General features: G+C 62.8%; 1 protein-coding gene across 1 annotated transcript; it reads left to right on the top strand.

Annotated features, from left to right (window-relative positions):
* Nucleotides 1-7,719: 7,719 nt before the first annotated feature.
* DENND2D (DENN domain containing 2D) lies at nucleotides 7,720-12,725 on the top strand. The gene is made up of 5 exons (XM_039387755.1): nucleotides 7,720-7,794; nucleotides 11,244-11,425; nucleotides 11,909-12,021; nucleotides 12,467-12,536; nucleotides 12,675-12,725. Exons 1-5 carry the CDS (start codon nucleotides 7,737-7,739, stop codon nucleotides 12,723-12,725), a joined length of 474 nt encoding a protein of 157 aa, XP_039243689.1. The 5' UTR covers nucleotides 7,720-7,736.
* The last annotated feature ends 717 nt before the right edge of the window (nucleotides 12,726-13,442 follow it).

Here is a 13,442-nt window from a genome sequence, read left to right as displayed (position 1 = left end):
CCCTCAGCCCTGCACAGGCCCAGCCCCAGAGTCCCACCCTGTGCCCCAGAGGATCAGCCAAACCCTCCTGGAGCTCTGGCAGCCTTGGGGCTGTGCCCACTGCCCTGGGGAGCCTGGGCAGTGCCCAACCAGACCCTGGGGGAAGAACCTTTGGCTGAGATCCAACCTGAGCCTGCCCTGACACAGCTCCAGCCATTCCCTGGGTGTTGTCCCTGGTCCCCCCAGAGCAGAGCTCAGTCCCTGTCCCTCCTCTGCCCCCGCCCAGGCAGTTGGAACTGCAGTGAGGTCTCCCCTCAGTCTCCTCTTCTCCAGCTGAACACACCAAGTGCCCTCAGTGTCCTCACACGGCTTCAAATCAAGGCCCTTCCCCATCTTTGCTGCCTCCTTTGGACACTCTCTAATGGCTCAATAATACATAATTGGATGATATTTTACTCTACTCTGTTTGCACCCCAAGGAATTACTCACTCCAAGCCCCTGTGCCAGCGAACAAAGTCCCGCCTCATTTTGCCGAGGGAGCCGCGGCCGTTCCCAAACTGTTTCCTGCACCCGCCGCGGTTCCGTGGATCCATCCCCTCCCGGCCGTGGCAGGGGGGGCACAGCACCCCCCGGACCAGCAGCTGCCCGAGGGCCGTGACCCCCGGCAGCTGCCCCGGGCCGGGACGTGCCGGGCGGGCAGGAACCCTCACGCACCTTGGCACCGCATCCGTCACCTGCCGGGAGCGGGGCCAGCCCGGACAGGGGGGTCTGCCCGGGCTCTAGGGGGGTTTTTTTTCCAGCCCTGCCCTCCCTCCGAGGCTCCCAGCAGGAGCTCACCTAGGACAGGCAGGCCGGACCAGCCCCGCTCTGCCCGGAGTCACCTCTACCAGGGCTCGGGGGCACCAGGAGGGCTCTGTCGCCTCCTGTTCCGCAGGGTCCTGCTCCGGGGCTGCAAACGGCGGCTCGGTTTTTCCTCCTGCGGTAAACCAGGTGCTCAGGAAGCCCCCAAGTGTCCCAAAACTGGTTTGTTCGGGATATTTGTGCCCAGGGGACGCAGCCACACGCCCACTCCTGTCCCTGAGCTGTGCCAGCCCTGGGGCCAGCGCGGAGCCGGGACAGGCTGCAGCAGAAGGGGGAGGGCAGAGCTCAGCCCGGGGCTCCATCAGCCCCAATTCTGGGATCACCGGTGCCAGCAGGAGCCCAGCAGGAGCACAGGGACAGGCACCACCCCCCAGAGCCTGCTCTGCTCCTCTCCTGTCGCTGTGGGTGCCCAGGAGGGTGCCCAGCCCTGCCCTGAGTTTTCGAGGCACTGAAACCCCTGCCAGGGTGCCCCGTGACATTGGGGTGACACTCCAGGTCCCATCTGACCTGCAGCTTTCCCTCTGTTCCCCTTTACCTCCATCGAGGACTTAAGGCCACCCTGAGTGTCCCTCAAGGCCGCTGCTCCTCCCCAGTCCCTCCTGTGGGACCAACACTCCCCTGCCAGCTCTTCCCATTTTCCTCACATCCACCCCCCTCCTTTCCTTGCCTTAAACATTTCCACTTTCACCCCATTCCCTCTGCCCTCTCCAGCCCCTCTTCCCACTGCACCCTCCACCCCCCTCCCCACCCCAGGCAGGGTCTCTGGAGGGCAACCATACCCCTCCCATCCCTGGGGACACTGGTGACACTGGGACAGACCCCTTCCATCCCTGGGGACACTGGTGGCACTGGGACAGACCCCTCCCATCCCTGGGGACACTGGTGACACTGGGACAGACCCCTCCCATCCCTGGGGACACTGGTGGCACTGGGACAGACTCCTCCCAGCCCTGGGGACACTGGTGGCACTGGGATCAGCCCCGTTTCAGATGGGGTAGCGACACCCCAAGGACGTCCCCAAGGGCACAAGGTGGTGGCACAAGGGCTTCTGTCCCTGCCATGGCTGGGGGGGTCTGGGGAGGGTTGTCACTTCCCAGGATTCTCTGAAGCAAATGGGATCTGCTCCCTTGGTGGAACAGCACGTCCTGGATCCATCCCACATCCTGAATCCATCCCATGTCCTGGATCCATCCCCTATCTTGGATCCATCCCATATCCCGAATCCATCCCACATCCCTCTCCAACCCAAACACTTTTGCTTGAGAAGCTCCCAACCGTGTCCCCTCCCCGGAGAGTTTCCTGGGTCGGGAGGGACTACGAGAGGGGTTGGAGCATCCCCAAATCCCAGTGACTCCCTCCAGGTTCCAGTAAACTGTGAATACACTCCAGTTTGGGGTATTCCAGCTGCATCCCTTCCCCGCTGCCACCAGGGAGCATTACGGGGACGTTCAGTCCGGCTGGTCCCGCCGAAATCCCCTGGATACCGTGCCAAACTCTGGGAAGAGGCTGTTCCTAAGAGTCCCTGCTGTCCCCACAGCCAGGGGTGGCCCAGCCCTGTCCTGGATGCGGGAGCTCCTCCTGCCAGGGGGTCACTGGCCCGGAGCCGCTGTCCCCGTGACCTCCAGGGGGGATCATCCCCCCCAAAGCCCTGTGGGGCAGCGGGGCGGGGCCGGGGGGCTCGGGGAGCAGGGGAGGATCTGTCCATCCAATAACCTGCAAGGAAACACCCGTGGGAGATGCTCCGTCCTCCTCTGCCCACAGCGGTGCCAAAGGGACACTTGGATGTTGGCAGGGGAGGTCAAACCACCCCCTCCAGCCCAGGGTGACCAAGGACAGGGAGAGCAGGGACAAGGCTGGAGGTGGCTCATGTGCAGGGGCTGGGAGGGGACACAGACCCCGAGGGATCCGTGGACAAGGGACAGAGGGGGAGGGATCCTGTGCTTTCCAAGAGCTGCCCCCGAAGGAGGAGGAGAAATTCTGAGGCAAAGAAAAATCAAGAGCAGCCCTGGGAGAAGAACCTGGGGGGTTGGTGGGGGAGAGGCTGGAGAGGACCCAGCCCAGAACCCCTTGTGCCCTGGGCAGCGTGGGCAGTGGGGAGGGGAGGATTCTGCCCTTCTGCCCCCTCAGCTGAGACCCCCCTGCAGAGCTGCCCCAGCCCTGGGAACAACAGCACAAGGACGTGGGGCTGCTGGAGAGAGTCCAGAGGAGGCCACGGAGATGCTCCGGGGCTGGAGCCCCTCTGCTCTGGAGCCAGGCTGGGAGAGCTGGGGGGGTTCTCCTGGAGAAGAGAAGGCTCCAGGGACACCTTGGAGCCCCTTCCAGGGTCTAAAGTGGCTCCAGGAGAGCTGGAGAGGGACTGGGGACAAGGGATGGAGGGACAGGACACAGGGAATGGCTTCCCACTGCCAGAGGGCAGGGATGGATGGGATATTGGGAAGGAATTCTTCCTGGGAGGGTGATGAGGGGCTGGATGGAATTCCTAGAGGATGCCCCATCCCTGGAAGTGCCCAAGGCTGGGTTGGATAAACTTGGAGCAACCTGGGATAGCAGAAGGTGTCCCTGCCCATGGAAAGGTGGGACGGGATGAGCTTTGATGTCACTCCAACCCAAAACAGTGTGGGATTCCACGACCCAGCTGTTGGATGGGGAACCCCCCCACTCTTCCCAGCATGTGAAGGGGATCCCACCCTTCCCACAGGATGGAAACGCCCCGGGATCCCTCTGGGAATGGTGGCCAGAGGCGTCATTCCCATCCAGCCCCTGTAAAGCTCCGGGGGGTCTCACGGGGGTGGTCAAACCCCGCAGGAATCCCGAGGGACGGGCGGGGCTCCGGCTCAGCCCCGGCTACCGCTGGAGGCGAGGACCTGATTTATTGTCACAACCTGCAAAGCCCCGGGCAGGGGACACGGCCAGGCTGGGGAGGGGACACCTCCCCGCTGTCCCGGGGCGCAGCAGAGCTTTGGGCTCCCCGTGAGCTCCCAGGCTGTGCCCCAGTCCCGCCCAGCATCTGGAAAAGGGGCAACACCCTAGAGGTTCCCCTTTTTCCTGCCGGCTCCCCCCTTTTTGGGGGATGCAGAAGGAGCTGGGCCGTCCTTTCCCGCCCGGAGGGAAGGGGGGAGGGAGCTGCCAGGGCCCGTCATCCGATCCCAGTGTAAACTTAGCTTGGCCTTTGGGAAAGGACTCGGGGTGGCAAAGCCCGCAGTAAATCACGGCCCCGGATGCCACTGATGCCTCGGGATTAGCGAATCCCACAGCCCGGACTGGGCCAGGATTGGAGTCTGCCAGGGGAACCAGAGGGTGCTGCCCACCTGGGACCCCCCAGCTCCTGGAGGGGGAGCGAGATGGAAATCCTGGATTTTAGGAGGAGATGGGGAGAGATGTGGGGCCAGTGCTGAGAGTGGGGTCAGCAATGGGTGTGGGGTCAGCAATGGGTGTGGGGTCAGTGTTGGGTGTGGAGTCAGTGTTGGGTGTGGGGTCAGTGTTGGTTGTGGGGTCAGCAATGGGTGTGGGGTCAGCAATGGCTCTGGGGTCAGTGCCGGGTGTGGGGTCAGTGCTGGGTGTGGGACTAGCACTGAGTATGAGATCAGTAAATCTTAAAGCCCTGGTTTGGGGTCGGGGGTTGGAGCCCTACCAGGGAACTGGGGTTTAAATCCATGAAGTGAAAGGAAAAATGGCCAGTGTGGTTTGTTTCCCAATCCCTGGGAGCTCTGCAGCCTCCTCTGCAACACCACCCCCCCACCCCACCCCCCCCCAAGGAATGGGCCCTAAAGCTTCTTCCATGGAAAAAATGGGTAATTTTGAGGGAGTGTGACTTTGACTGTCACCCCTGCACCCCTGAAATTGGAACAAGGAGGGATTTGGGGGATTTAGAAGCCGTGAGTTTGGTGTTCCACGAGGGCTGACATCTCTTTTCCCTGCCCAGTCCGGGATTGTTTTTCTCCTGGTCATGGCTCAGAGTGCCCCAGCCCCCCTGTCCCAGGAGATCCCCCTGCACCCACAGACATCAGGGGGAAGAGGAACAGGCAGAGGATGTTCCAGGACACCCCGTTTTTGGGAGCTGGGAGTGACCACAGAGCACCAAAGAGGGCAGGGAGAGAGAGGAATCAGTGGCGGGAATTTTGTAAACACAAGTGGACTGAACCCACCCGTCCTCAGCCCAAGCAAAACCCCTCGGGGGGGTGGGATAACCAGAGGAAAAAGTCTCTCCAGGGGAGGTCCCTCTTCCCCCAAAGTCTCCCGGGGTGTTTTCCTTGCTCTAATGCTGCCATCCAGTGGGAAAAACTCCCTGGCATGGGAAAGGCTGGAAGAGAGGACCTCGGGACACCTCGGGACGCCCTCGGTGATCTCCCTGCCAGGATTCTGCGGCTGGACCCCATCCTGTGTCTCCGAGCCCCGATCCCAGCCTGGATGCGACGGGAAATACGGGAACAGCTCACAAGGAGCTCCCTCGAGTTCCTCCGGCACCTTTATCCTCTCCCAGAACGCAGCGAGGGGGTGGGAAAGGGGTGAGGATGCCCCGGGACGAGCGAGGGGCGACAGTCCGAGCCTTCCTCCTCCGGAGGAGGAGGAGGCTGTGGGACGAGCGGGCTGCCGGCACTGAGGACACCCCGCTCCCAACGCGATGCTCCCACCGGGATATTCCGCAGAAAACCGAATTCCAACGCGTGTTCAGTACCACCGGGGGCTTCCAGGAGGGAAAAAATCCCAAAGCAAAAGACCGTGAGGCCGCCCAGGGAAGCGGAGCCACTCCGGGACCACAATGCGGCCGTTTGTTGTCCCGGTGGGCGGCAGAATTCCCGCAGAAAGCTTTCAGTGGGAATATTCAGCAGTTCCAGCTCCCTCGGCAGAGCGAGGTTCGCTGGATTGGGCGGGGGCACAAAGGGACAGTGTTTTCCTCGGGAGAGGGAGGTGTTGGGGGCTGGAACGCGGCGCTTTTCTTCCCGCACAGGAGCCGCTTGAGAGGAATCGCGGCGTTATCGAGGCGGGATCGCGGCCGGAGATTTTCCTTAAAGGGAGAAAGCAGAAAAGATTTGTGTATTTGGGAACGAAATCAAAGAATTCGGGGATTTCTTTCGGCTGGAGGCAGCAGCTGTTTTCCTCCGGTGGTGCCGGTTTCCAGGAAAGCAGCGATTTTCCTCCAAAACCAAGGGGGAAAACCCCGAACTTTTTCTTTTCTCTTCGTGCCAAGGAGGAAATTTGTCCTGGGAACAAGCCCTGTGTGCAAACAAACTGCTGCTCCCTCCTCCGGGAAGCACAAATGCTTTGCCACCCACTCAAAACCGGCCCGAAAATGACTCCTGGAGCAGCAATTCCCTGATAACCCCAAGGAGGAGGCAGAATCCTGGCTGGATCAGAGGCTCATCCCCCGGTGGGGATGGATTTTGGAAGCATCCACCACCTCTGCGAGCTGGCAAAGGCCGTTCCCCCCGGCTACAAACCCACCCTCGAACTCCGGCCCACGCTCGGGAAAGGGAAGGGGATGATGGGAGGTGTTGCAAAACATGGCAGATTGGGATATTTGGTACAGGGAATCTGCTCCACAGCTGCAAATGGCCCCACTGAGGCCGAGAACTGTACACAGCTCATCACACAGACAGCCCTAATAAATGTGCCCGAGGTCCCTCCGTGTGTTTAATTAGGCCACAGAAGGTATAAAACTACTTAAATTACCAGACCAGAGATGGTTTGGGTTAGAAGGGATCTTTAATTACTGTCTAAGCACTGTCCCAGAGGAAATATTAGGGGTGTGGACAAGCTGAGGATGGGAAAGGGGGATTTTTTTCTTTTAAAGGGATCACTGGTTTTAGAGAGATTTTCCCTGCGGGTTTGGGGCAGTAAAACCACCCAGCAAAGCCGAGCAGCTCCGGGACAGGGAGAGCCGGGATTGCAGCACTAAGGAACTGCTCTTCCCGCTGGATGAAGCACCTGGGAGGGGGAACAAATCCCTGACCGGTGGAGAAACGTCATCCCGAGGGAAAGCACAACTCCGGAACTCCCGAGAAGAGCCGGGAGGAGCTCGCAGCCCCTGGGAATGAAGCATCACTGGGGTGGGTGATGGGCTGATTCCCCATCACCTCGCAGAGCAGGAGACCCCAAACCCCCCGTGCCCTGGAGGGGACGGGTCCGTGTCACCCCCGGCCCCGGCTCTGGGGGGTTCCTGTGGAGAAAAGGGCTCGGGGGGGGGGGAGGGGGGGGGTCGGAGCAGGGTGTGGGCAGTGCTGGAGCGCTGGGGGTGGATGTTTCGACCCCTGTGGTGAAGGGCAAAGCCATCCCTTGTCCCCGGGGTCCGTGCCCCGGTTCCCATCCTGTGTCCAGTTGTGCCCCAGCCTGGGCTGTGCCCGTCCCCCCACCGGGGTGCCCAGCCCCGTTCGTGGGGGTGCTCAGCTCCCTCCGCGCCCGGTTCTGCTGGATGCCTCATTCCCGGTTCCTCCTGGCAGCCTCATGCCCCGGGGTGCTCCCGTCTCCCCTATTCCCGGTGCTCCCAGTCCCGTGCCTGGTGCTCCTGACTCCTCCTCCGCATTCCCGGTTCTCCCCGCATCCCTGTACTCCCGGATCCCCCACCCCCGGTTCCTCCATCCTCGGCTCCCCGCTCCGCTGATTCCCGATGCTCCCGGGCCCTCCATTCCCGGTTCTCCCGGTTTCCCGGCCCCCCCGCGCCCCAGCGCCCCCGCTCCCGGGGAAAGTCCCCGGTGCCCGGCGGGTGCCAGGTGCTGCCCGGTTCCCTCCTCCTCCTCCCTCTCCTCCTCCTCCTCTCCGCCCCGTCCCTCCTCCCCCGGGAAAGCGAAAGCTCGGCGGGCGGAAGCCGAGCCCTCCCCCCGGGCCGCGCCGGGGCCGCTCCGGGAACGCGCCAGGAACACTCCGGGGTCGCCCGGGGGCCGCTCCGCGCCGGGGCCACCATGGCTTCTTCCATCGGCAACTTGTTCCGACGGAGCCTCCGGCGCCCCGGGCGCAGAGGTGAGAGCCGGGAGCGGCTCCGGGAGGGGCTCCGGGAGGTGCCGAAGTCGGGGTCGGGATCGGGGTCACTGTCGGGGTCACTGTCGGCGTCGGGACAGGTCCGTCCCCGGGGCCGCGGGACCCGCCGGCGGAGCGAGGACGTTCCCGGGCAGTGCCGGGTAGACGGACGGGACCGGCCCCGGCTCGGAGCCCTCCAGCCCGGCCCGTCCGCGCTGCCCCCGCACAGCCCCGCTCGGCCCCGCCGCCCCCGGGACCCCTCGCACCTCCCGGGGCTGCCCCGTCCTCGGTGGATCACCCCAGAGCCGGCATTGCACCCCATCCCGGGGGATTCAGCCCATCCTGAGGGAATTCAGCCCATCCTGAGGGAATTCAGCCCATCCCGGGGGATCAGCTCATCCCGGGGGATTCACCCCGTCCCCCGGGAGCTCACCCCGTCCCAGCCGATCCCACCCCGTTCCAGCCGATCCCACCCCGTCCCAGCTGATCCCACCCCGTCCCAGCTGATCCCACCCCGTCCCAGCCGATCCCACCCCGTCCCAGCCGATCCCACCCCGTGCCAGCCGAGCCCACCGCAGCCCCGGGGGCTTTCCCCCATCCCAGGGGCAGCCCCACATGTTCCCTCTCACCGCCCCACTCCCACTGAACATCCCAGGAATGCCAGGACACGGCACGGGGACACCCTGGGGGAGCCGCAGGGACGCGGTGCCCCCGAGGCCGGTGGGCGTTGCAGAGTCCTTGAAACGGCAGGAGTTGAGATCTTTTGGGATCTGTGAGCTTTTCCCGATGGTTCATCGGGGTTTTCTGGCCCGACGGATCTCTGGGGCTGCAGCAAAGCGGGACAGGGGTTTTGGGAGGGTTCTCTGTGCCCCCTCCCCGGGGTTTAGCGCTGGCTCTGGCTCCGGGTGCCACCCAGGTTGTTCCCAGCTCAGCAGGAGAGGTTGGATGAAGCCAAAGCCTTTTCCCCCCGAGCTGAGCTGCCCCCACACCGTCCTGCCGGCTCGGGAGACTTTGGCTGTTCCGGGAGGAAGGGAACAGGTTGTGCCACTTCGGCAGCTCAGCCCCGGCCATGAGGAAAGCCCGGGGCAGCCTTTGCCCTCCCCGTGCCCGCAGGATGGAGGGGGAGGATCCACTGCGAGGGGACCCGACCCCTCTCACTGCTCACGGTGTCCCTGGCCCCAAACCCAGTCCCTGGGACTGCCGGGGGTGTTTCAGAGGGGATTAGGGCCAGGGGGCTGCACCCCAGTAGCCCCACACACCCCACAGGCACCGAGGAGCCACCCCAGGATCCCCCCAACACCCCCTTATGTACCCTGTGACACCCCCCCGAAACCCTGAAGGGCCCAGCCCAGGTGCCCTCAACGTACCCCAGAGACCCCAGGGAGCAGAAGAACCTCCGAGGACCCCATAAACACCCCAAGACCCCCCCAGGGACTCCACAAACACCCCATAAACACCCCAGAACCCCCCCCCCCAGGGATCCCACAAACACCCCAGGACCCCCCAGAGACCCCATAAACCCCACCCAGGAGCCGTGTGATCACCCCCGGCCACCCGACTCATCGCCCTCCTCCCGAGGGGATGTTCCTGGTGCTGGGGGGCCGCGAGTGGTCCCTGAGTCTCCCCTGCACGGGCTGTGGGGGAGTCTGGTGATGGTGTTTTGTGCTCTCGGGAGCCGAGGGGCCGGGAATCCTTCTGGGTTCGGGAAGCACCGGGATCTCTGATGCCACATTTGGACAGCGCACCCCGGACATCCTCAGAGCGCCTTTTCCAGCCCAGGGATGGAGAATTGTTGTCTCCGAGGGGTTTAGGCTCTGCCAGGAGGGTTTGCAGCCGGAGCCAGCGATCCAAACTTCTCCATGTGCCGGAGGCAAAACCCGGGATGAGCGGCCCCTCCTCCTCCCGCAGCGGGTTTGACTTGTTCACTTGGAAACCCCACGGCCAAGATGCAAATCCAGCCCCTCCTCCGGTGTTCCCTGAAATGCAGGACGGGACTGGAAAGGCAGGATTGAACCAGACTCTCATCCTGCCTCGGTGATGGGAAAACAATTGATTCTGTGTCCAGCGAGGACGGGGGACACCAGCAGCCCCCCCAGGGCACAGCCGGGTGGTCCCTGGGGACCCCCAACAACCTCCTGCCCGGCCCTGGGGGTGGGATTGGACCAAAGCTGTCGCTGGAGCATCCCGAGGAGGAGCAGGACAAGCAAAGCCCATTTTGTCCATCTTTTCCATGGAATGTCACGGAGGGACCCCCAGGGAGGACAAACCAGAGGTGTCCTCAGCCTTGGAATGCTCCTGGGCTGCCCCTGCTGCCAAGGCACCTCTTTGGGATGAGTTTCACTTTGCCAAGAGGGAGGACTTTGCACGTGGAGCTGGACCAGCCCCAGGGCTCCCTGAGCTGGTAAAAGGTGTTTCTGGTCCCTGGGAAGGGACATCCCATGGTGGGACTGTGTCACCTCCTCCCATCAGCTCCCCAGGACCTGGAGCAAAGGCTGCAGAGGTGTTTCCAGACTAAAGGATGGATACATGGGGTGGGATGTCCACCAGTACTGCCTGAGGAGGAGGAGGAGGCCGTGTGTGGAGAAGGGAGATGGGGTCAGCTGGTCACAGCCACGGGACAAACCCCGGGATCTGGGGACGAACCACAGGAGCCACTGATTTCATCCAGTTTATTTTCCTGCCTGTTGTTCCCAAGAGCGGCTCCAGCTTTATCTCCTCCAGCTCCCGGGGTGAGCAGAGAGCCCAGCCTGGAACAGTCCCTGTGCCAGGAACCAGGACAAAGAAGTCACAAGCAGCTCTGGGAGAGGGCAGAGCTGTGGCAGCACTGAACTGCTCCTCCTCCTCCCCAGCTTCAGACGCCCCTCCACGACCATCCCCTGGAGATGCTGGCTGGGGCTCTGTTCCCTCTTTTTCCGGGTTTTCCAGGGTGTGGGAGCTGACACTCCCCAGGGCCCAACCGGCCCAACGAGAACTGGGGTGTGATCCCAGGAATCCTCGGGAGCTGTGCTTTAGGAAAAACCCTGGAGCAGCTCACTTGCCACCAGCAACTCCCAGCACTGAGGATTTCTGGCAGGGATTCACCCCCCTGGAGCCTTTGGAGGTGCTGGGACAAGACCTGGGCTGTTTGTTTGCTCTTCATTTCCCCCGAGGGGACACAATGAGCTGCTCCAGACATGTTCCCACAGCTCCCTGCAGACATGTCCCCAGAGCCCTGTGCCCTCCCACCCTGGGCTGGGGCACAGGAGGGCTGGGGGGGTCTGAGGGCACTTGGATTTTCCCAAAAAGACTCAGGAAAGCCATTTCTCTCCCAGCTATTCAGTCCTGGGACACCAGGTCCCGGCTCCCTCCAGCCCCTCTGGCCAGGCCGTGTGTGACTCAGGACACCTCACACTCCTCATTTCCCTCTGATCTGAGTTTTTCGGTTTGTTTTTATTTTTTTTTTTTGAGTACAGAAGGAAAGGATGAGGCCTCTGCTGCAGAAAACAACCCCCCCCGGGTGCCCCAGGGGAAGGTGGGGGACAGGAGCTCCATTCTCTGCTCTGGGCAGTTCTTCTTCGAGTACCTGGTGGTGGTGTCGCTCAAGAAGGTCTCAGAGGGACGCTACGAACCCAGAATCTCCTACCAATTCCCAAAGGTATTCGGTGCCCTGTTTCTGATCGGATCCAACCTTCCAAATTTAGAGGGAAAAAAGGGAATGTTGTTCCCTCCCCATCATTAAATCCAGGGTAGGGGGAAGAAAAAAGAAAAACACCCTGTGCCCCAGAGGTGGGGGCTTTGCTGGGACCTTCTGTCCCTCCCATGTCCCCACCCGGGGCCACAGAGCCCAGCAGGAACCTCCCGGGGGGTCCCAGACCCCTGCCCAAAATGGGGGAGCACAGTGGTGGGATCACACCTTGGGGAAGTGGCACAGGAGGAGACTCCCCCTTTGCAGGGGGAGCCTCAGCTTTGCCTCACTATCCATGGGGTGAGTGAGGGGGAAATTGGGGTTTGGCGATTGTCCAGGGATGTGCATTGGGCCCAGCCGGGGGTCACTCAGGACAGAGCCCGTCCCCCCCATCCCTGGGCATGATGGGCACCCCCCACCACCCTGACCCACCTCTCACCCCTTCACCCCTAGCGTGAGAACCTGCTGAAGGGCCAGAGGGAGGAGGAGGAACGTCTGCTCACAGCCATCCCCCTCTTCTGCTTCCCCGACGGCAACAACTGGGCCCCTGTCACCGAGTTCCCGAGGTGCTGCCCCTCTGGGGGCTGGGCTGGGCTGGGCTGGGCTGGGCTGGGCTGGGCTCCCCCACTCCTACTGTGCTCCTGAGGGCTGGAAGGACCAGCCCGGACCATCCCAGCCCATCCCAGCCCATCCCAGCCTGTCCCAGCCTATCCCACCCCAGCCCAGCCCAGCCCAGCCCAGCCCAGCCCAACCCATACCAGCCGGTCCCAGCCCGTCCCAGCCCTTTCCAGCCCGTCCTATCCCATCCCATCCCATCCCATCCCATCCCATCCCATCCCATCCCATCCCATCCCGTCCCGTCCCATCCCGTCCCATCCCGTCCCATCCCATCCTATCCCATCCCATCCCATCCCATCCCATCCCATCCCATCCCATCCCATCCCAGTCCATCCCAGTCCATCCCAGCCCATCCCAGCCCATCCCAGCCCCTCGTGTTTTCTCTCCCTGCAGTGAAACCTTCTCGTTCGTGCTGACCAACGTGGATGGCAGCAGGAAGATCGGGTACTGCCGGAGGCTGCTGGTGAGGACCCCCCACACCCAGCCCAGGGCCAGCCCGGGGGGACACAGCTCCCTGTGCCACCCCCCTGTGCCACACCCAGCCCAGGGCCAGCCCTGGGGGGACACAGCTCCCTGTGCCACCCCCCTGTGCCACACCCAGCCCGGGGACGTGCTCGGCGAGCCGCCGGGCAGAGCTGGTGACAACAACTGAGCTCTCCTGAGGGCTTGGTCGGATGCTGGATGGAGGAAAACATGAGTGCTCCCAAAATATGTGGATGTGGCACCTGGGGACAAGGTTTAGGGATGGACATGGTGGTGCTGGGCTGATGTCTGGGGTTGGAGATCTCGGAGGGCTTTTCCAGCCGTAACCATTCCATGATTCCCCGCGGATCTCCACAGCTTCCCTGCTCCTTTCCCTTGGCTCCAGTGGGTCGGGGTGGCTGCAAATCCCACCTGGGATCAGGGGGGGGTGTGTGTGGGGGGGTGTCCATCCAGGAGCCAAGGAGCTGGGAGCCCTCAGCCCCATCCCCCAAAAGTGCCTCTGAGCAGAGGCTGAGTGTGAACCCGGGTTGGAGCAGCTTGGGGTTAGTGGGAGCTGGGCTGGTTTTCCTTGGCTGCTGGTTTGGACAGGGACATAAATCCACAGGGACATCCCTGTACCATGTTTTGGGGCCTTCCTGGACCCCCATCCCTCCATCTCTGGTGAACCTTCCCAGTTCATCATCCAGGGCCAAGCTCGGGCTGTGGGAATGGGATGTCTGGAGGGGGAAAGTGCAGGGAGCAAATGGACCCAGGATAGACCAGAAGGAAAGGGAAATAAAAACCCAGGGAACTCGTCCTGGTGGTCCCTGCTGCAGCAGGAGGCAGGATTAGCCCCAAGGATGGTGGGACAGGATGTCTTGGAGAACGTGTGTCCAGCTGGGAGGAG

This window comes from Pipra filicauda, unplaced genomic scaffold (assembly GCF_003945595.2).
Source record: "Pipra filicauda isolate LSUMZ 115617 unplaced genomic scaffold, ASM394559v2 scaffold587_size370460_pilon, whole genome shotgun sequence".
Taxonomy (NCBI): Eukaryota; Metazoa; Chordata; class Aves; order Passeriformes; family Pipridae; genus Pipra; species Pipra filicauda.
This window is presented reverse-complemented; position numbering and strand designations above follow the sequence as displayed.

Bases quoted from the DNA above. Each gene is read 5' to 3' on its own strand.
- DENND2D (XM_039387755.1), top strand. From the start codon at position 7,737: ATGGCTTCTTCCATCGGCAACTTGTTCCGACGGAGCCTCCGGCGCCCC. The intron at 11,426-11,908 runs GTATTCGGTGCC...CTTCACCCCTAG, and splicing joins TCTCCTACCAATTCCCAAAG to CGTGAGAACCTGCTGAAGGG. The intron at 12,537-12,674 runs GTGAGGACCCCC...TGCCACACCCAG, and splicing joins GGTACTGCCGGAGGCTGCTG to CCCGGGGACGTGCTCGGCGA.